Source organism: Amblyomma mixtum, chromosome 3 (assembly GCF_055824585.1).
Source record: "Amblyomma mixtum isolate Tamu chromosome 3, ASM5582458v1, whole genome shotgun sequence".
Classification (NCBI taxonomy): domain Eukaryota; kingdom Metazoa; phylum Arthropoda; class Arachnida; order Ixodida; family Ixodidae; genus Amblyomma; species Amblyomma mixtum.
Window position 1 is genome coordinate 311,461,619 of NC_143014.1, and position 23,056 is coordinate 311,484,674.

General features: G+C 49.8%; 2 protein-coding genes across 2 annotated transcripts in view; one reads left to right on the forward strand and one right to left on the reverse strand.

The window, feature by feature from the left end:
• The first annotated feature begins 149 nt into the window (after nt 1-149).
• On the forward strand, nt 150-13,907 carry LOC149355610 (uncharacterized). Its single transcript, XM_089576144.1, has 4 exons — nt 150-461; nt 5,021-5,395; nt 12,243-12,371; nt 13,805-13,907. Exons 1-4 carry the CDS (start codon nt 181-183, stop codon nt 13,905-13,907), a joined length of 888 nt encoding a protein of 295 aa, XP_089432270.1. The 5' UTR covers nt 150-180.
• A 2,745-nt stretch (nt 13,908-16,652) lies between these two features.
• LOC149355611 (uncharacterized) overlaps nt 16,653-23,056 on the reverse strand; it is a 47,213-nt gene continuing 40,809 nt past the window's right edge. Inside the window, exons 9-11 of the mRNA XM_089576146.1 lie at nt 20,214-20,400; nt 18,341-18,598; nt 16,653-16,920 (exon numbers count right to left, since the gene is read on the reverse strand). Coding sequence (XP_089432272.1) covers nt 16,853-16,920; nt 18,341-18,598; nt 20,214-20,400 — 513 coding nt within the window. The 3' untranslated portion in view covers nt 16,653-16,852. The remainder of the gene's footprint in view (nt 16,921-18,340; nt 18,599-20,213; nt 20,401-23,056) is intronic.

Genomic DNA, 23,056 nt, shown 5'->3' on the forward strand with positions numbered 1-23,056 from the left:
TCGATGGCAAAAGCTTCTCCCCAGTAGTGGAGGTGTTTTGTGATTATTATGATTCTTGTTTATATTCCTATTTGTAGCTTAGAGAAACACTGCTGAGTATTTTCCTCTCCTCCTAGTACTGAAGATAGCCCTAGTTTAGTATTGAACTAGTTACAACTTTGCGACCTGTCTTTTATCGCTATGCAACCCAAGCAGGACGAGCCGACCTTCCCTGACATGAACGCTTCGCTGGTGGAAAACTGGCAGGCGGTCAACCTGGACCATGTGGACGCGAACAACCGCGCGGCCTCGGCGCGAATCGAGTTCGCCGAGTGGTTCGCGCTTCTTCCCGGCCGTGACATGGCGCTGCTCCCGTATGCACTCTCATTTCCATGGCTGGACGAGAGCGCCGCGCCGGCCATGAACCACGGAGGCCTCGGATACAGCGTCGCCTTGGCACTCAGCCGACTGTTCAGCGACAGGTAGGCTGCTGTGAAGCAACTCTGCGGCAACGCGTGCTCAACATGAATCTAGCAGTGAAAGCTTATGTTCCTTTCTACCACAACTTACAACTTCAGTGAATGTTCCTTTCACTTTTTATGAACAACCGCTGCGTAACATTTCGCTTTGTCAAGCCCCTTGGTGCGTCCTCTCAACAACAGAACCAGTTATGATTTCTGGGGTTTTAATGCGGGGACAAATACGTTTTCCCCGTTTGACGGCGGCTGTCACAGTTCAATACCGCCGGACCCCACCCCGTGGTCGCGTGCACTACCGAGCGCACGCAGACCACGACAGGTCTTCCTCTGAGAGAACAAAGGAACGACCGTCTGGATGGCGCAAACAAGGCATTTATTCCTGCAAGAACAATAACGCCAGCTAGCAACAAATACACTGAAGAATCGAGGACGTCCGACTTACCAGCACGGAAATGAGCGAACGTTCGCCCACGCCAGGGCAAGGGGGAAACTCCGAGGCTGGACGGTACGAGCCGGCGGGAGAATGTTTCCCCCACTAGGCCCCGCGCCCGCTGCTGAAAAGCGCATGCCGCGCCGACAGGTTCATACACGGCGAAATCCCGAGCCCAAGAGAGCCGTCTCTCCCATGCGCAGCAATCACGCCATCCGTGGCTCATCGCGGGGAATCCCACCAAAGGGGAACACTAGGGGCAAAGTCCCCACAGGTTGTAATGCTTCATACCTCCTTGCTACGATAAGAACAGCACAAAAGACGCCCTTTTGATACTACCGGAGCGTACCGTCTTAAAGGGCCACGGACCAACCCAGCTCAGCAGACACTCTCTACCTCTCTTTCAGCGAGCCTCCTCTCCTTCCATTCCCTCCTCGAAATTCTTCTCTCCCGCTCCTCGTCGAGTAGGCTCGGCAAGGCAAAATCACCCCTTCCTTCTCCGACGTAAGCCGGAGGCGTGGTGTCTGTGGAGTGCGTCACGGGGCTACGTCATGGCCCCGCCTTCAATAGAATTCTTTTCTTGGTTTTTGCTGCTGGGGCTGAAACAGCGTCGTCGCATTTTCTCCGCACACTGAACGATCGAGAGGCGCGATCGGCTCGACCACCTAGACTTGTTAGCGAGCGCACCCTTTCATACATCTGTTTGTCATTCCCAGTTAGCGAGCCACCTTTTCATTTTTTTTTTTAGGCCTCCCCACCGTTTCACGAGCGGATGGGCGGAAGTCGTTTCTGTTCGAAACACACGGCGAAGTGCGGACCCGGCAACCGCCCGTTTGCTTTTCTTCATGTGTGTTTGTGTTCTGTGTGTTTGTGTCTTTTCTCCGCTCCGAAGCCCATGTCGTTCATTGGAGTCAGGGCGTACGCAAGATGCATGGAGGATAAGCGGTGTCTATGCGGAGCGCTCAAGTGGACGAGCGAGGGAAAGGCTCTGCTGCACTACTAATTAAAACCTTGTTTTGGGGGGCTCGCATAGAAGAAAAGAAACTGAGAAGGGAGCGCGCACGCAGAGCTTCTCGTGACGTGATCACGGCGGGGGGGGAGGGGGGGGCGAACCAACTCCCTCAGTTTTACTATTTTTTACTTTTTATGGCAAGGGTTCAAGGCTGTCGCCGCACGCTCCCTCCGCAGTTTTTTTTTTTTTTTCCTTCATGCGGGTTTGGAGGCATGAGCCAGAACAGAAGGCGCTGCGGAAAGCCTTGTGCAGACGACGCGACGCCAAGGCTACGCCCAACCTTCTCCCGTCAGTCAGAACGATGCACCAATGGAGTGCCTTTAGCGAAAGTAGCCACCCTTGACGTCAGCGGGGTGCAGAGTAGTGGGCGGGGCCCGTTTTTGAAGGAAGGAAAGAACGAACGGGCTTTGATTTGAATTTTCGCAGCTTTTCGGGGCGCGCATGGCTCTAGTATTTTGCAGAGGTTATCTTCGATGCCTCATCTATGCAGTGGGCTTGTTTTTCAAAAATGTCCGGACCCTGGTCAGTGGCCCTTTAATGTGCTCAGAATTGCAAGTTTATACCTATCCACTCCGTTACCATTAAGGACCAGGCAAGATAACTGCTGGTCTTGAAGGGTTACGGAGGGGATTACAAGAGAAGGCAAGCGTAGCAGGGGGCGGCAGAAATTTAAGTGGGCTGATGAGATTAATAAATTTGCGGGAATACGATGGCCACAAATGGCGAAGGACAGGCCTTTGCCCTGCAGTAGGCGTAGTCAGGCTGATCGTGATGATGATGACGTATCAGCTCGTTTAGAAAAGTCACGTGCAGAAAACAGGTTCTCTTTCTACTCGATTCTTCTCACCCATCTCTCGCCCCCTCTTCCATCCGTTTATTCCCTCCATGGAAGTAGTTTGACGACCCGAAGTACCCATGTATGCTGTCCTGTGAGGCCACATGGGTCCCTGATAATTTCGGTTGAGTAAGAAATCGGCTGCACTTCATTCTCATTCACTGAGTGCACCTTGTTAGCGTATAGGCCTGCAGAAAAAAAAATAATCCACTAAAGCGGCTGCGAACGATCGCATGACTTCAAGGGATCAATAATGTGCCTATTTTCAGGTGTTCATATTTATGCGCAGCTGTTGGAGTACCGGTAAATAAGTATATGAGGTCCGCTAGGAAACTGCGATTCTTATTTTAACAAGGGGCATAAACAAAAGGTATAAAAACGCTATTCCTGCCTTTTTTAACCCCCCAGCGCCAACCTTTTCCAATTGTTCGACAGCAAAGTTGTCACTTAAGCACACATTCCAAAAAATGTGCAAACGTGTGTAGTGCGCTCGCACATAAGCAAAAAATAAAATTGCGAGGACACTTTGGGAACTAAATTTTTGAGAGGAGAAAGCCGAGTACACTATGCCGTGACGGCTTCCGGTGGATGGAACGTCACACTGTTGCCTTGGCTCTACCATACCCAAATTATATACCTTCCGGGGATTTTAAGTGCTAATTACGCTTAATTACACATTTCTCCGTCTAATTTGACACAAATCCGGCGTTTCTCCGACCGTTCTCTGACAATTTTCACTAAGCTGTGACGACTTCCGGTGGATGTGACGTCACACCTTTCCCGTGACCATATCGACGTCAGCGTTATATCGACGCAGTTCTGACTTTTTTACTATAATTAATTAACTAATTACACTCATCAAACGTGACTTCTAGGCTGATTTTTTCCTCCTCTATCTGGAGCAACCATTCGTTTCCTCCTATCTTTTTTAGTTCCCGAGTTAACACGCTGCCAAAGGTGTGACACCCTCTGCTAACGGACGCCAGTATGAGCCATTAGAGGTTTGGTTTGGTTTGTGGGGTTTAACGTCCCAAACCGACTGAGGCTATGAGAGACGCCATAGTGGAGGGCTCCAGAAATTTCGACCACCTGGGGTTCTTTAACGTGCACTGACATCGCACAGTACACGGGCCTCTGGAATTTCTCCTCCAAAGAAATTCAACCGCCGCGGCCGGGTTCGAACCCGCGTCTTTCGGGTCAGCAGCCGAGCACCATAACTACTGAGCCACCGCGGCGGCAGCCATTAGAGGCTTTCGCCTTAAAGGGGCACTGCGATGATTTCCTCGGTACCAGTTAATATCATTAAATAGATTCGCCATGCTTTCCTGAGACCAGAGCAAAAAGAATTATTGAAATCGGAGCACGCAAACGAAAGTTATTTCACTCTGAAAATTCAAAATGAAAAGCTCAGGCGAAAACGCATTTCACTCGCCCATTTCACTCACCCAGTACCGAGATTGGGCGCTACCAATCAGAACCGCGCCTAGCGCACACGCAGCGGAAGCGTGCATGCAGTTGTTGCTTTGTCGGGGCTGTAGACAGCCGCGCATTTTGGCGGCGTCTTCCCCCCGTGTACGCGGCGCCGTAGTCAGGGCTGCGGTGACTAATAACAAAGGAAGCTCCCCGAAGTTTTTTTTAGTCGGACTGGAAGGCTGTCGGCAGTAGCCCCCCTCCTCCCCAAACTCGACTCCCGTCTCCTGTCCGGCCTTTCTCTTCACAATTTTGGGCAAAGTGTGTCGACTGGCTTTTTTTTTCGCTGCCGTCTTGGTATGGTCAGGGCCGGTTTCGACGCGCGCGCTTTCTGGTTTGAGACAACGTTTTTTGAACAGCGCTGGCCGCCACGAAGGTTTGAAGCGGAATGGAAAGTGTCGCCCCTAGCTGTATTCTTGTTAGTTTTCGTTCGCTTGTCCTGCTTCTTTCCAGCTTTTGTGGCATCCGAAAAGCTTTCAGTACTCAGACAAATAATATTTTGGATCCATTTCGCAAGTATAATGGAACAATATGCAAACTGGACGCCCAACCAATGAGAAAGGCAGCGCCCTATCTAGATGCCACCTCATTTCCGCTGCCGCAAATGGCCACCGCGTTGCGACACCATCGGCTCGAAACAAGCATTTCTAGTAAAGATTAAAATATCAAATATTATGATTTCGGTGATCTCATTGCGCGTTCAAGATTCGCAATGTCCCTTACTCCGTATACAAAGAATAAAGACCCCATGCTTTATCTACGTCGCAGGGCACCTTTAAAAGGCTGTCTTTCAGTATACTACGCTTAAATCGCAGCTACATCACTTCGCCGGGAGCCATGGGCTCCTTCAGCACGGCGCTGGCGTGCGCCGTGAACGGGAGCAGTGGATACGGCAGTTTCTTCGACATTCTCCGTCAGCTTGAGCACACGCTCGCCCTCGAAGTGTCGCTGCAAGCGTACAGACAACGCAGCGCCGCCTCGGAGGGCTACGACGAACTTCTCGAAGGGTTCGAGGGCTACGGCAGCGCCGCACTGTTCTTCATCGCGGCGTGCTACTCGACCTGCCTGGGCAGCGAGAGCGTGTTCTCTGCGGCCGACGGCGACGAGTGCGACGTCACCTTTCGACACGTCGAAGAGTTCTCCGCCGCCTTCGGCTGCGCGCCCCGCAGCCCAATGCACCCATCTGTCAAGTGCAGCATCATGGCGCGAAACGATGCATAGAAGGGCGTCCTTCGCATGACTCACGCAGTTTCCTAACGAATAGTGACCGATTTGCTGACTTACGCGCACTTTACCTATTTTCGTTTTAGAATAGTTTGGGATTGCACTGTACAAAATCACTGAGCGCGTTCTTTCGTCATAAACTATAATTACTATTAATAAGAGCAAGCACTGAAGATTTCTTCACTAGATTTGTACTATTGCAAGAATTTTAGCCTTGCATCACAGCTTTCTGCCAACGTTGCCAAAACCTTTAGGTTCCTATGTGTGTGTGCTTGTTGGGCGGAGCTATTGTTAGGGTCCTTGTTTTCTGAATGTTATTATGTAAGATACGTCCAGACGAAACCAAGTGTGTTACACGACCATTCAACCGTCTGTCCTTTTACAGCGAGTAGCCTCAAGACTGCACAGTTACAGCGAGTAGCGTCATTAAATACTTAGTCATGTTTGATTCTGATATGAGCTGGCAATCGCATATTAGTAAGACATGTTCCAAGCTCTCATACGGTCGCCACATGTTAATAAAACCCCGTGAATGTTTTGACGTAACGGTTCTACGTATTTTCTATTTCTTATTTGTGCATAGTTATCTAAGCTACTGCATAGTACCACGAGGCTATATATATAAAGCATACTTGAAATCTATTAGCCGCTTACAGAAGAGGGCTATTCGAATCATTACCTTGTCAAACCGACCGGATACTGCAAAAGCACTGTTTAACCTGATTTGTGAACTTCCGCTGGACTCTGTTCACGTATTAAGTGTTGCGCACATTGTACATAGAATAACAGTAAATGATGACCTCCTGCCATTAAGCTTATTTGCTTTGCCAGCATGCAGTACATTTCTATGAAGGCGAAATTCTAGAGGCCTGTGTGTTGTGCGATGTCAGTGCACGTTAAAGAACCCCAGGTGGTCGAAATTTCCGGAGCCCTTCACTACGGCGTCCCTCATAGCCTGAGTCGCTTTGGGACATTAAACCCCATAAACCATAAACCAAACCATCTTTGCTTTCGCCGATCACTACGTATCATTCCGCCGATGGCAGAGCGGCAAGCCGCCAAGGGACTGGGTGAAAAGTTGGTCGACTCCTCCCACCGTTTGCGGGGAATTCAAAAAGAAAAGGCAGGAGCCCGACGTTAATCCGATTTAAATTAGGGAAATCCAAGAACGTTCGGAGCGTATAAACCGAGTTCCAGCGGTAAAAGTGCGAGTTGATTCCTCTTCAGTGCACTTTTAAAGACGAGACACGGGGTGAAGGCATCTGCCAGAAAGACGGTAGGGCGATTTGTAACGCGACCCCCCTCCTCTCCTTGCCGCGCATGCGCAGTAGAGCACGGCGCTCCAGCTGCGTGTCGCGCATGCGCAGTCTCTCTCTCGGTCGAAGGCGGGTGGCGCGGCGCACCAGCTGCGCGGCTATGACGTCACCAGGCTCCCCGTGCATGCGCACAAGTGGCGCTGAAGGCCCACAGCGAAACGGCGAGTAATGTAGCGCTACGAAACAGACGCGTACGCCGAAGCGAAGACGCAGACTGTAACAGATACCCCAGTGTCTCTAACAAATTACCGGTGCCTGAAAGCAGAGGAAAGGCGCATTACTGGCCCCCTGGAACAGTGGACACCTCAGTCATGCTTTAAGCTACGTGGCGGTAGTGGCATATGCGCGCTGCCCCCGTTGGCATTGACAAAGTTGTGCAGAAACGCAGCACTGAAGGCATATCTGCCGTCGGCGTTCATTGCATTCATTTGCGTTGGCGTTTACAATGTTTTAGAATAAACTACGATTATTTGAAGTAAAGGAAGCGCGCATAACTGGCTGCCTGGGCCAGTGGACGCCTGAATCACGCCTTGAGGTACGTGGGGTAACCTCCTTGCGTGAGGTGGTGAGAGAGAGATGTGGGCTGCACGCGTTAGCGCTGACAACGTTGTGGCAGACACGCGGCACTGCAGCAATAGGCTGCAGTGTTCGTAAACCATTAACTGCCACTTATCAGGGTGGCAGGGGGGAGGGGGCGCGCTGCTTGGAATGCACTCAACAATATAGACGTTGCCTTACGCTGTGGCTTTCGCTCTCTAACCGTGCAGGTTCCGCAGTAGTTCAACCGCAGAGAGAGAGAAAAAACTTTATTTACACAGGAATTCGGGGCACGACACCACTGCACTTAAGTGTTTATGTTCCTGAGGTCCATAACCCTGGCAGCGCGGCAGGTGGCGATGGTCTGCACGGCCGGGTGCTCCGAGCGCAGCAGGGTCTCCCAGTCCTCCCAGGTCTTGAGGTTCTCTAGGTCCCGCGGGGGACGGTCCGCCGGGCAGAGGGAAAGGATGTGGAGGGAAGAAGCGAAGGGTTCTGGGCATAGGGCACACGCAGGAGTGGGAAAGGATGGATGATAGGGGGCTAGGTTAAGGGATGAGAGGAGAGTGTGTGTCTGTAGTCTGCGCCAGAAGTTGCGTGTTTGTTATCTAGGGAGGGGTGGGGCGGGGGGTAGAGCTGGCGTGAGGTTCTGTATGCCTGGGTCAGCTCACTGAATGTGTGCATGCTCTCCTTCGTGAATCCCCGATCCGAGGCCACCTGAGCCCGGTTTAAAGAACCTCGCGCTAAAAGGTTGGCAGCCTCGTTTCCGGGATTCCCGGAGTGGGCAGGCACCCATATCAGCTCCACATGGCGGGGCGGGGGTGCATCGGGCGAGTCCAGTATGCCAAAAGCAGGGACATAAACTCGGCCTCGAGCAAAATTTAAAATCGCAGTTTTAGAGTCACTTAATATATACCGGGCTTCCGTGCGAGTGATAGCTAATGCAATGGCGGCTTCCTCTGCAGCCTCTCTGGGGACGTGTCTGGAGGGAGAGGTAGTGTGAGGTGGGTGGATGAAGAGTCCACCACAGTTGCTATCGCTTCATCACCCGTGCAGGCAGCGTCCACCCATACGGCGTCCGGCTCGGGGCCGTACGCTCGATGGAGTGCCTTCGCACGGGCTCTGCGGCGCTGCTCATGGTGGGACGGGTGCATATTCCTCGGGAGCGGCCTGATGAGAAGCTCCCGGTGAAGGGGTCGTGGGATGGCGAGGAGGGTTGGGTCGTTGGCCGGTATTCTGATGCCAAGGGAGTCCAGGATATACCGACCTGTGGAAGTTTGTGTGAGCCTGATGTATTGTACCTGTCGGTGGGCCTCCACCAGTTCCCCGATCGTGTTGTGGAGGCCCAGGCCTAGTAATCTTTCTGTGGGTGTGTTGAGGGGAAGATGAAGTGCTACTTTTAATGCCTTGGGAATCAAAGCATCCAAAGCGTTTATGTCATGTTTGGATAGTTGTAAGTATGGGGTAGTGTACAGCACACGGCTGAGGACAAAGGCATGAATGAGGCGACATAGGTCGCGCTCCTTCAAGCCTCTATGACGTCCCGAAACCCTGCGGATGAGGTGCGATATCGCGCCTACAACCTGCTTGAGTTTCTTGAGGGTAGTGGTGTTTTTGCCATCGTTCTGGATGTGCAGGCCCAATACACGGAGGGTGCCAACCTCAGGTACCGGGTCACCATTCAGTTCAATGGCAATGGGGGAGCGGGGACAGCAGTGGTTCTTAGGACGGATGAGGAGAAGTTCGGACTTCTCTGGGGAGCAAGACAGTCCGATGGCTAATTTCTGGCCTTCGGTGAGGGAATCGTCTGGTTTTCGCTTATGGGGGGAGGCCTCGTTGAATCGACATGCATGTCCGCACCGGGGCGGGGGTAGGGCTATTGCCGCCACCGGTCGGAGGCGGCACGATTTTCCTACCAGCACTTTCAGGTCTGGTAGCTCAGAGGGGTTGTAGTTAGATTTCTGAGAGGCTCTATCTGTCCAGCCCACCTTTTGGGTGCCGACGGCGTCCTGGCTAGAACCGGTGTTCCGTGGCTGGTGAATAGCAGACCTGGGATTTGGAAGCGGACCTTCTCTGTTCCAGTCGTGGATAGGAGCTGGATCGATGTCTGTAGTTCGTCCGCTCTGTGGTTAGGGCGCTCGGCTACTGAGCCGGAGTACCTGGGTGTCCGCAGTTCGTCCACTCTGTGGTTAGAGCGCTCGGCTACTGAGCCGGAGTGCCTGGGTTCGATCCCAACCGCGGCGGCCGCGTTTCGATGGAGGCGGAACGCAAATGGCGCCCGTGTGCTGTGCGATGTCAGTGAAAGATCCACACGTGGTCGAAATTATTCCGGAGACCTCCACTACGGCACCTTCGTCTCTCTTCTTTCGCTGCCACCTTTCTCTGTTCCCTTACGGCACGGTTACGGTGTCCACCGAGATACGTGTGGTAATTATTGCGCCATTTCCACTGCTTAAAAACCAAATTTCATTTTTAAATTTCCACCACCTGCTTTTGGAGCGGCTGCGCCGCTCATTAGGCGGCGGCGTCTCTTGGCCATGCTGAGTCAAAAGTTGGCGTTCCTTTCCCCAGTGGCGTTCGATGTATGGAGTGCGGTAATCTCGCGTTGTTTGTTGCTTCCCAGTTAATGGTCCTTACCGCATAAGGCGCAGTTAGGCTCGCAAGTATGTTCCTCTCGAGGGTTGGCTATGCCGCACCCGCGACTGCGAGCGTTAGCGTGAGCTACATTAGCCTAGGTTGAGCAGTTTCGCGTGGCTCCTTGCTGTGCATGCGCGAGGAGCAGTGACGTCACACGGCGCACAGCTGGCGTGCCTCGCCGCGCGCGCTCGCCTTCCTTTCCTTAAACTGATCGGAGTGTAAAACGTTGACAACGCCAACGAACACAATTAACGCCGACGGCCTATGGCTTCAGCGCCGTGTTTCTGGCAGAACCTTGTCAATGCCTGCAGCCCACATCTCTCTCCCATCCCCCCACGTACCTATAAGCACGATGCTGGCGTCCACTGACATGGGATTCATTATGCAGACTTTCTTTCCTTTAAATGATCGGAGTGTAAAACGTCAACGCCAACGCCAGTGAACACAACGAACGCCGACCGCCTATGGCTTCAGCGCCCTGTTTCTGGCAGAACCTTAATTGTCAATGCCTGCAGCCCACATCTCTCTCCCATCACCCCATGTACCTATAAGCACGATTTGGGCGTCCACTGACATGGTATCCATTATGCGGACTTTCTTTCCTTTAAATGATCGGAGCGTAAAAGGTTTTCAACGCCAACGAACACAACGAACGCCGAAGGCCTATGGCTTCAGCGCCGTGTTTCTGGGAGAGCCTTGTCAATGCCTGCAGCCCACATCTCTCTCCCATCACCCCACGTACCTATAAGCACGATTCGGGCGTCCACTGACATGGTATCCATTATGCACTTTCTTTCCTTTAAATGATCGGAGTGTAAAACGTTGTCAACGCCAACGCCAATGAATACAACGAACGCCGACGGCCTATGGCTTCAGCGCCGTGTTTCTGGGAGAACCTTGTCAATGCCTGCAGCCCACATCTCTCTCCCATCACCCCACGTACCTATAAGCACGATTCGGGCGTCCACTGGCATGGGATCCATTATGCGGACTTTCTTTCCTTTAAATGATCGGAGTGTAAAATGTTGTCAACGCCAACGCCAATGAACACAACGAACGCCGACGGCCTATGGCTTCAGCGCCGCGTTTCTGGCACAACGTTGTCAATGCCGACGCATGCAGCACACGCCTGTCAGTACCACCACTTAGCTTAAAGCATGGTTGAGGTGTTCACTGTTCCAAGAGGTTTGGTTTGGTTTTATGGGGTTTAACGTCCCAAAGCGACTAAGGCTATGAGAGACGCCGTAGTGAAGGGCTCCGGAAATTTCGACCACCTGGGGTTCTTTAACGTGCACTGACATTGCACCGCACACAGGGCTCTAGAATTTCGCCTTCATCGAAATTCAGCCACCCGGGCCGGGATCGAACCCGCGCCTTTCGGGACAGCAGCCGAGAGCCGTAACCACTGAGCCACCGCGGCGGGGCAGGTTGCGCTTTTACCTTCTCCTTTCCAAGCTCCCGCTCCATCACCGCTGGTTACAACGGACAGCGGCGGCGGCGACGCCGCGAAACGCAGGAACGGGCGCCTAACAGCTGCGTTCTAAAACGACCACATTTTACCGGTGGGATGTGGTTCTCTATCAGCGCGAAATAAGGAGGCCGTGGATAGCACCCATTGATAAAACCAGACAAAAAAATCCGCATGCTGCTTGGTTTCGGTGACGTTTTGGCTTCAGTCATCTCTGACATCACGAGCCTCTTTAAATTGTCCTGTCTGGAGAACACCCTATACGGTTAACTATCACCATCTGGGCCCAAGTTTCGAATCTGTTTTGTCTAGTGATGTATTTGATGTCACTGATATATTGTAGTTCAGAGTATACGTGTGAATTGTGCCTTTAAACAGTGGTAGTTCGCTGCAGGATGTCCCGAAATACAAGAAAAAAGTTTTTTCTTTCTGAAAAAAAAACAATCCGCAGTGGGCGGCTTTAAAGCGGTGGCAGACGAAGAAGAAAAAACTTTGGGGCTTCGCCAGCGAAGCTCTGCTTCATTTTTTTTCGAATTATTCTCTTTTCTCTTTTTCTCCAATCCAAACTCCTTTATATATATATATATTTTATGATTATTATTATTATTATTTGTTTTTAGTTTTGATTTTTTTTTTCATCCTCTCCGTGCCCTTCTTGTGGTAGACCCCCGGTGTTCCTCTCCCGTGTGCTTTCCTTTTGCCTTTACTACGTACAGGTGAATACCAACCTTTACCACCCGATTCTTGGCCGATCCCCCAGAGTGGGTATGTGCCATTCTGTCGTAGGCTACAACAACATCACGCGCGGCCATTCGAAGCTGAGCCTGGAATGTTCCGTCAACTCGCCACTGGGTGAAGGCTGTCTAGAACTGAACGCAAACGACCTGCGGCAAGCGGCAGCCACGTCTACGAGTACTTCGTGCTGGACATCCTGTTGAGCGATGTGGACGCCACTGCGCTGTTCGTGTCCGTCGAGCTGGGAACCAGGTGTGGAACTCGTTGCGGTCGCCTTCTGTTCTGCGAAGGTAAGGTGCCATTCATGCCGCCAGTGCTCTATCCTAGCGCTCAACGGCAAGGCCGGATCTGAAAATTTGTTCGGCTAGGCATGCCGTTCAAGCCCCTGGGATGACGCTTGTAGAATAAGATGACGCTTACCACGCAGCACCTTATATCAAGCTTTGTGAAGTGAAGCTGCTTTCGATGCGATCAACTTCAGCCAAGTCTAGCTCTACCTTTTCTTTGGCGCGCAAATAGATTCCTAGCATGGATTTATTGTCCACGACACTGCGAGCTTGTTCACATTTGGTGTGCCGACGTCATGGACAAACACCACATGAACGTTACGACGTAGAGTGGGACCGTGCGGTGGTCCAGGGACCCAAGGGGGGTCAACACACTTGCCATGATAAAGTTTTTCTCTCTCTCTCTCTCCATGCTAGGGGAGGAAATAGGAAGTCAAGGACGACAGGAAGTGTGCATCGTTTTTTTTTTTGCCGCAGCTGTCTGGCGTGGCTTGTTTATGTCGAAGACTGCTGCGTTTCTCTTACGTGGGGTTAATTAGCTTCAAGGCAGAAGACGTGTGAACGCCTCTTGCAGCTTAATTGCAGGCGGTTGTGTTTTAGTAGCAGCCCTTTAAGATCGTCCCGTATTGTGCAGCCAATTCAAGCCCCAAGCAGGGAATTGCCGTTGGCATCAGGCACTGCCATCTCCACCTTGGAGCGGTGCAAGATTCATCAGAAAGGAACTAGAGTCTCTGCAGTGATTTGCTCTGACTCGGCAGCTTAAGGCCGCGGCCGTCAATGAAACTTTCTGTCAGTAGTTCCCGGTGGAATAGTACAACGAGAATCTGAAATTTGGTGTTCATTTCGGAAAGTTGATAAGATTGCCTTCGCAATAGTAAAAAATGCCTTATGCAGAATACAGAGTAACAAGACGGAACGTGTTGCGTAAGTCGCGAAAGCACAGCCCATATTCACATTTTTTTGCTGCTAGTTGTTTCTTTTTTTCTTGGAAATCACGTAGTCTACGGAAGGTGTTCCGTGCAGTCTATTTCATGAACGAGCTCTAAGAGCGGGAGCTACATTTCCGGTGCTAAGATTTCTTGAGCATAGACGGCAACATCATAAGCTTTTACATTGCCGAAATTAGAACCTTTTGCCACGCTTCCGAGGTGAAGTTGGTTGGGATGTAGCCCTGTGGGTGTTTTATATGTGGGCTGGTTTCGGTATAATGGAACGCCTAGTGTCTTGCCTTTGCAGATGTGTATTTTGTAATTGCCGATACATCTTATGTAACGAAACGTTGTAAATATTTACCGCCGTCGTCGAATGAAGGACATTTGGTGTACCACTCGACCATTAAAATGCTGGCTATCGTGCTAAAAAGCATGATTCTTCTTTCAAGCGGGACTACCTGCGCAGGATATACTACATGCGATCGCAGCGGGCTCCCTCCTCGGTGATCGTGGGCATCAGCTTGGAGTTGGCCTGGTCTCCCGACGCCGACTGCCATGGTGGCTCCTGAGAGAACGAGTTCGTTCAGTTCCGGTTCTACGACAAACGCCCGCATGCGAAGGCAGCGCCTGAAGCCGACGAACATCTGAACTGTTCGCCAGACAGAACTGACCCCTGGTAAGCAGTTGCGAATCTAGAACATTACTTCTTACAGTGGCCGGTGGCACTATCCACACCGTTCCTTCGTAATCACCTTCCCTCTTCTGGAGTGCATGTTTAGCGTCGGTACAACTGCAGAACCAGGTGATCTTGGTGCCTCATGCCACGCACGTTTTAATTGTCTAATATATTTATTTATTTATTTATTCGAAATACCTTACAGGCCCATTGGGCATTCTGTAAGGGGGCGAAAAAATATAATAGAGTGCATTAATAACCAAAGGAAACAAAAGTAAACATACGATCATGATAAAAAAAAGAAATAAATCTATGCAGTGCATTAATAACGAAAGGAAACATAAGTACAGTCATGATAGACAATATATCAGCAAATTAGTAGAGAAGAAGAACCGACGCGGAAATAACAACAGGAAAAGAGGAAAAAAAAAAAGTATACGCGGCACAAAATAAAGCACTACAATAAAGGTTAATGTGCTCACCGAACGTGAGGACCACGAGTAAAATAGCGCGATTAAGGCAAACTGCGATTAAGGCGATTAAGGCAAAATGTTTGATTACGTGCTTTCTCTCTGTCTTCAAAGACATCGGGAACATAGTCTGGCGGCTAAGCACTGATGTTCAAATTTTTTTAAAGCTTCGCGCCATTTATATCTGCCTTTGTCGCGGGTAATTAAAACGCAATCTCAGGCAAAATGAACAGATACGATTAATCGCCGGCGCCTTCGTACGCCGTCCAGCTACAAGTTGTAATCGAGGCAGCTGAACATCCATCGTAACTCTGCTTAATTCCCGCAGCCACATTAGCGCAGTGCTGTCACGGATCGGCCATGTGACGAAGAAGTGTTCTTAACTTAGTACCAGACATGCATGTGAGTAAATAAATGAACTTATAATCGCAGAGGACAGAAAAAGACTCACACGGCTTCTTATTTCCTTAAGGCCAAAGAAATCACAATGATAGTCACGCAGCACCGACATGTTCTCGCCGCTTTGATTGGATCCCAGAGTCTTGTAAAAACAAAAAAAAACAACAAAAAAACGTGCCAGGCCACCTACTCTGCACTACTCTGCTTCTTGGTTTATTTCGAAAAGGTTTTTTGGCAACGACAATATTGACCCTATGATTATAATTTACGGTATACACCACCAACTGTACCATAGCCATTTTCGTAAAAGTCCCTCTTGCAGATATCGCTATATTAGGGTGGTTCCCCTGCATGATACCTTAATTCTCGGCATTTTTATTTTCGTATTCTGATGATAATGTGGGAAGGCAGAAAGGATCAAGAGTGACTATTGTTGCTGGTTCTTGCTATAATCTAGTAAATATCTATGTTTAGTTTTTCATTGATTCCTTAAAGTTCCCTAAATAAGTATACATATGCCACTATGAAGTAAAAAAAAAACCACGTTCTCTAGCTGTCATTCAAGAGTACTGCGACCATGTGATGAACGGTACTGGTGCTAAATTTGCTCCCACGGACAATGCAAGGTGCAAATACGGACAAGACGCGCACTGCTATGACTGGCGCTCCGTTGTCCTCGTTTTATGCGCTGTTTATAAACGGTAGACAGAAAGCAAGTCGCGCAAGGCAAATATTGGTTGCTATATCATTGTTGGCGCCTTTGGTGCAGCCCTCAAAGAGGGCACCGCCGATTTATAGACCGTTTACCGCGCGCAGTTCTTCAGTTCGAAACCAGATGGCGTCGCAGGAGCGCTTGGAACACGGCACCGAAGAGGGAGAACTGAGCGGCTCGCCACGACGTGAAGCATGATCATGTTTCTACACCTCAAGTGATCCACTCTTTTCCAACCGTATCAGCCAGAACACTGCCTTTTGGAACCGAACCATCGGACGCAGCAGAGCAGCCTTCGCGGCGAGGTGCGCGCCGAGCAATCAGGAGGCGTGTAAAGGTGGCGTGAACACGTGATCAAAGATGGCAGCTCCCATGATATGGTGCCGTAAAGCTCTATACATGCAATGTGGCTCACAAACGAGACTTGCATACTTTTCAAACGGCAATACTCTCGTATATACTCCAAGGGAATGAACTTGCCGAATACAGTCACAAATTAATTTACTTCTCCAGGGGCACTCGGGACAGCTTCTGGCACACACACCACTCTACGACACAAACTTGCGAATTCTGCGATAGATGCTTTTCATTCATTTTCTTGAAGAGTTACAAAGGTTTGGAAATATCCACCGATGCAAATTGCCTAAAAGAAAAAGTTATTCTACCAACGCGAGGTTTTCAAACCTAGGAGCCTGAGATTTCTTATCCAACAATTTCATTCCCACTCTCCATGTAACTGTTGCAACAATGCGAGGAGTCCTTCAAAACCGGATAATAGCCATATATTCGTCCTTTCCCCCTTTTCCTATGCACAACTTCCCCCCAGAGGCACTATATATGTCCATTAGAAATCTTTGGTAGAGCGGAAGGTATTGAGATCTGATTTATAAAATATTGTGTTTAACCTCCACGTGCTAATCTTTGCAAGGCGGACGCTGCGTATTTTAAAAATAGGTGACAGTGTGCTTTTAAAGGCTTAAGACTCACTCACGGCACCAGTGCCGACGGCGGCACCATTTGCCTCGCAGAAACACCCGCATACAATCAGTACAGCTAGTGGTGTAAAGAATAAGGTATGTTTATTCGGTTAATTATCCAAAAAGATTATTATAAGAGATATTACAAACTCGCTACAGTTAAGATTTTGTGTAGAGTGCGCATGTTGGCGCTGAATGACACGAACTTTTATGCATGATGTTAAGTGGTGCTGAGGTTCCCGAGTAGACCTTGTCCCGAGACTGGAGCTTGTCCGTCGTGTCAACTACACCAAGCATGTTGCGGGCACGGTCCACAGGCAACGCGATGCGTCTTGTACCGGAGGCCCGCTGAAATGTTCACAAGACGGAAACGGCAGGACTCACCTCAAGAAATTTGTGGCCATGACACTTTCACTGTTGTCACATCACCTATACTTACCCAATGGGCACTATTACTCCCATGGATGTCCTGTGGACGTCTTGGACGTCCAAGGGAGTTTTATTTACCATTGGGTACATTTAATCGCTTAATAGGGTTAATTGGTTTGGGAACAAAGAGGGTTCAGCTTAAGTTAAGGACAACGCAGCCAGCTATGGAAAGAAAAATGATAGGTGTAACGTTAAGAGACCGGAAGCGGGCGGAATGGGTGAGATAACAAACACGGGTTAATGACATCCTAGTTGAAATCAAGAGGAAGAAATGGGCTTGAGCAGGGCATGTAATGCAAAGGCAAGATAACCGCTGGTCCTTAAGGGTAACGGAGTGGATTCCAGCAGAAGGCAAGCGTAGCAGGGGGCGGCAGAAAGTTAGGTGGGCGGATGAGATTGAGAAGATTGCGGGGATACGGTGACCGCAACTGGCAAAGAACAGGGTTAATTGGAGAGACATGGGAGAGGCCTTTGCCATGCAGTGAGCTTATTCAAGCTGATGATGACTCGCACAATAGATGGACTTCCGTAATGAAAACACTCGGTTATCTGTAACTTCAAGCTCTGAGCAAAGGGAAAGGTGGCATGAACAGTGGCGACAAAGGTCTCTGAACTGCATGCACCATAAACAAAGCCGATAGCCCTATTATCAGCCATTGGCTGGAGACCACACTTGAACAGGCAAAAGTCAAAACCCTTTTCTTTAATACGTGGTAGCGAAATTATGTGATTGTAGACAAACATGGCTCTATGTGCCTAAATTGCATTCTAGGCATCCTAGAGACTTTGGTCCCCAATAATACAAATGAGCTGCGGCACAGGTGAGTGGCATTGGGAGGCCACCAAAATGCCAGACCAGACGTAGCGTACCCACCCAAGTTACTATGTGTGGTCGCAGCTCCCACACCATCGTTACAGTCTATAGAGATTGCGCAGAACACTTCAATTTTGCCCACTGCATACAACGAACTTCCCACAGGGAATTTTACAAATTTGCACGATATCGAAATTCATATCAGCCATGTGTCACTGAGATTCTACTCTAACCGGTAAACTCAGTGGCGGGATCTTTTCTTCTGTTTAGTGAGAAAGCACGGCTTCGCCAGCAAAGCTGAAAAACCTGGAGTATGTGTGAAGCCTCAACCTTTGGCCTTTGATGGAGTACTGCAGGCACAGGCCATCAACAAAAACAGCTCAAAGACCCTTGTCCTCCCTTATGTGCACACGGTGTCCCGCCTTCAAAAAGCGTGACTCTTGCACTATGAACCAGCGGCAACTACGCGACACACTAGCATTGTTACTCCAATGTCACACAAGCACTAGAAACCATTCGACTTACCAACTGCATTTCGGTAGACAGCGAGAAGCAGTGAGCGGAAGAAGAGATCCAGGGTCAATTGGAACCCAGCAGTGGACAAGTCCTGGTATGGCAGCAGCAACTTAGACCACACCGACAGCACTTCAATGGCACTGGACTCCTGGACAGGCGCATCGGTGAACTCAAGGATCATGTCCTGTTGCAGCCGCAGGAACGTATCCGTCGTCACGCCCAGCTGCTCGAGGATGGTGATCAGAGGTCGGTTCAAGGTCACTGACCCTGGAAACGAAAGGAAATAGGAGACCTGCCACTCAGATTGCCAAAATCAGGCTATCCACAAAGACATGAACCACCAAGGTCACCCGAGCAGCAGCGTTCGGGAGCAGTCAAGATATACAGTACCCAGTGGACAAGAAGCGCAGGGCACTGGAAAACAAGGCAGATCACGGCTAGTACAAAGACGTGGCCCAATGACCATCAAATGGTTCACTGCAGAGACTGCGCCACGTTTAGCTGTGATATGCACACCACACTGGTGAGGGATTTTTGGAACGCGGCGTGTTGGCAGTGGTGCGTCGGACAGCAGAGCACCGTACGTGCCAGCCCCGCGTTGCGAGTGGTGTGCGCGAGGCAGGCACAAGGAGCATAGAGCTACGTGTCAGCAAACCGAGGTGTTGAGGAAGACATAGCAGCACAAGTCTGGTCATTCAAGCGTGGAAGTGGCAGCTGTCGGACGTTGGATCCGAGCTGCTGGTGGCTTCCCTTGAATCATCGACTCAAGACCATCGAGTCCCCATTCAAGCGTGGAAGTGGCAGCTGTCGGACGTTGGATTCGAGCTGCCAGTGACTTCCCTTGGATCATCGACGCAAGATCATTAAGCCTCATTCAAGCGTGGAGGTGGCAGCCGTCAGACTTCCGGTCTGTGCTGCCGTGGACCTCCCTTGAATCAACGACGCAGACCAACTGCGATCGCCACTTTGCTGCCACGGCTTCCTGGGATAGGCTGCACAAGCCTCCGGTGTTTGCGGAACGCCGTCGACAGGACCTGGCTACAGTTTTCCTGCTGCAGCTGCCCAGTTCTTGGGGGCGACTGACAAGAGTTCGTCAGCGTCTCCCGTGCCATCTCCGTTCCTCATCTCCTGGCTTTTTACCACTGCCTCTCTGGACGCAACGCCAGCGACGCATCGCAACTCGCCAATCCGCGTCTGTGCTACCTGCAAGGCCTTCCCGCTCCACCTGGGACGCTTTGTATCCGGTGAACTCTCTCCTTTTTGTCTCTAGTGTTGTACGCGTTTCTAGTGTGTGTTTTCCTTGGTGTTTTCGTTTCTTTTATTGGCTCCTTTCCTTTAAAATATAAACACGGCTTCGTTTTGTTTTGTTTGATTTCTCTGTTCTTTTCTTCGAACCTGCAGGAGAAAACGTTCCCCTCCAGCAGTCGGGGATGCGTCACCCCAATTCGTGACATTAGCACAAGTTATCTCAACATCCAAGCACTGCAATAATTGTTTGATACCTAAAATGAAGTCAGTACCCCCCTTGCTGTAATATCCTGCAGCACGATGCAGGTAACTAATAAATAAATAAATAAATAAATGCATCAGGCTTGTGAAGGTTTAGAGTTTGATATGCCAAGTACCCTCCCCCCTTTTCCAACAATAAAATTGCCTTGGGGCTATGTGCCTGGCTTCGGTGGATGTCAATGAATTATTACACCGTCATGTCTTATCTCTACTAGAGATGCACATAGACAGATGCCTTTTGATATGCACAGTAAAACTCATTGCAGCTCACCCCTTATGTATAATGCCCCCAAGAAGGGGCCTTTAAGGAAATAAAAATGAAATGAAATGAAAGCGTGCTCGCAAAAAGACAGTCAAAGAAGCTGATACTCACGCGGTGCCGAGATCTTGATCACCTCAAGGTACTCTGAGCTGGTGCATGGGAACTTGCGCATGCTTGGACGCAGACACAGCAGTTTGGAATCCGACAGCGTGGGATTAACACAGAGCATGCCCTTGGCGCCCGCATACCGGATCTGGATTGCTGAAGGGTGGTCCTTCAGCTTCAGGATCTTGTACACCTGCACGACATATTCGGGTCAGAGACTCGCAATACCAGTTGCCAGTGGCAAAGTAGCGGATGAGATGATTCCCATGGACGTCGTCGCAGCCACACAACTCGGCCATGACTCTGTCCGTCCGTCCGTTACATGAAACGTTTGTGATTTGTGGTGTTTACACCAGATGGCGCCACACAACCAAGCATGCTAATCACTATACTATGCCAACTCCCTGCCAAGGCATATGCAGTTCTCCTTGTCTAGTGTAAGGGCGCTGGACAGTGTTGCGGGAATTTAGCCTCATCGCACTTTAGATCACCATAGTGCCCCCTCAAAATTTTTGCCCTTTGAAGCTGGACTTGATGAAAGCTCTCCCTCTATTTGTCTGAGCTGAGATCACTCGGCACACTGCTTTCACAGACTAAAATGTCAGAAGACTGTGCTAATGCAGAACTGGAAAAGGAAAGATGAAACAACAATTCTGCCTTTATACTAGTTCGTTTTTGCCAAGGAATCAAGTCACCCGAAATTGATCGAAGTTCTTAATGTACACTCACTGTGACAAGTTTATGGAGCGCAACTTTGACAAAAAAAAAACATTTTGAATCTAGGGCGCACTGCTTTAGAATTTAATGGTTCACTGCTCAATTAACACACGTAAAATTATACTGTATACCATATTTACTCGGCTCTAACGCAAATTTTTTTGCCCGAAAAACTCTTATAACAATGACATGCAGGTTAGAATTAGAATTGAATACGAAAATGAAACTATGCAAGAAACAACACCCCCCCCCCATTTTTTTCTTTCTTTATTCAATACTGCAAACCTTGCACAGGTCCAAGCAGGGTGAGGAAAAAGATAAACAAAGCAATACAAATGAAGGCAACGAAGCTATTGTAATTGACATCACAAAAATTGTGGTTCGGTGTTGCTGGTGCACTGATACAGTAAAGGCTCGTTAACTCGACCCCCGCCAATTAGGAAATACAGATAATCCGAACAGCTTGCATCGTCCCGTCCAGTGCCCATGGAAGTCAATGGCATCAAACGCTCACTAATTCAGACGCCATGTATCTCACATCAGTTCCTTCGAACCGCTTCACTAAAGGAGGTGCGTCCAGGTATGGCTGGCACGGAAGTTTTCATCAAAATAGCCCTTCTCAAACTGAATTGCATGCTGTAGAGTTGCCCACGCACCTTTGATATTTGTCCAACGGAAGGCAGGATGAAAAATGGACGGCCCCTGCCTCTGAGACCAGTCTAACGCTTAGTTTCATTTGCGTTTTCCTGAGCTCAGTGCCAGCACTTAGCAATGGCGGCCGTCGACCGTACATCAGCCAGCCAACCGAACACAGGGGTGCACTGTTTAGGGCACTGATTGGCACCTCTGCGCGTTTCGCCCACTTCCACCCACGTGATTCTTCACGCGCGCCAAAACTGTGCGCTCGTCAAGCACCGTTTGTTCTTTGTGCAAGAAGCATAAAAATCTGGGCGTATTATGACTGAAGACAATCTACCTTTCTTTGACCGTGAAAACTGGGTGTGTGTTACAATCAAGGTATTTTCTGCCTTTTCTGCCTTTTCGCCGCCGCGGTGGCTCAGTGGCTATGGTGCTCGGCTGCTGTCCCAAAAGACGTGGGTTCGATCCCGGCCGCGGTGGCTGGAATTTCTTTGGAGGAGAAATTCTAGAGGCCCGTGTACTGTGCGATGTCAGTGCACGTTAAAGAACCCCAGGTGGTCGAAATTTCCGGAGCCCTCCACTACGGCGTCCCTCATAGCCTCAGTCGCTTTGGGACGTTAAACCCCATAAACCAAACCAAACCAAACCAAGCCTTTTCTCTTTTTCTGCCTCATTTAGATCTGCGTTCCATGACTTATGTCTTGCATGTTTTCCTCACTGTGTTGTAGTAATTTGGCCCGCATACATGCAGCTGTGAAAACGACTTAGGTTGTTGTCTTTCCTTCATGATCTTTTTTTTAGTGCTCTAGGACTAGAGCCCCCCATGTTGATTTCGCCATTGTGAGTCTGTTCGGTACCACCGTGCTCCCCATAGCAGGTGGCAGTTCAATTCATGACTGGTGTCGAGAGGTTGCTCGGGAAGAGCAACCTGGGTCACACAAGCCCCACCAGTGGCAGCACCTGCCACCAGGGGGCAGTGGCGCACCGCTTAATCGCTGCACCACTGTGGCAGGAGTTGTGTGAGGACTCCCAGGGATATATGATTGTGAAGCAGAGAATGACTAATTCGGCATATATATGGGCAACAAAACATTAACACATCAAGCCTACTTGATCTTGAAAAAAAAGAGTCTCAAACTGAAACCAAACTGCTAGCACACCTAATCCGTATTCGACCCAACTAAGCTAAATTGTCTGCCACTTTTTTTTTTCACACTTCCTTCCAGACGTAATACATACAGATCAAATTTCATACGGCTTTTAAATCTGCAATTGCAGCCTACAACGTACCCACATAAAGCTCTCCGCAGTTGTATGACCAATATCTATGCAGCATCATTGTTGTACTTTTGAGGGTTGTGTACAGGCGTGTCTGTCATCTCTTCTTGCTCAGCTCTTGAGGCGCTCGTGAGTCTGAAATGAGCAGTGTCTGCCAGCTACAAGGACACCTCGCCACATTGGTAAGGGTTAACGAATTGCAGCCAGAAGAACCG

Bases quoted from the DNA above. Each gene is read 5' to 3' on its own strand.
- LOC149355610 (XM_089576144.1), top strand. From the start codon at position 181: ATGCAACCCAAGCAGGACGAGCCGACCTTCCCTGACATGAACGCTTCG. The intron at 5,396-12,242 runs GTGCAGCATCAT...CACTGGGTGAAG, and splicing joins CCAATGCACCCATCTGTCAA to GCTGTCTAGAACTGAACGCA. The intron at 12,372-13,804 runs GTGTGGAACTCG...CTACCTGCGCAG, and splicing joins TCCGTCGAGCTGGGAACCAG to GATATACTACATGCGATCGC.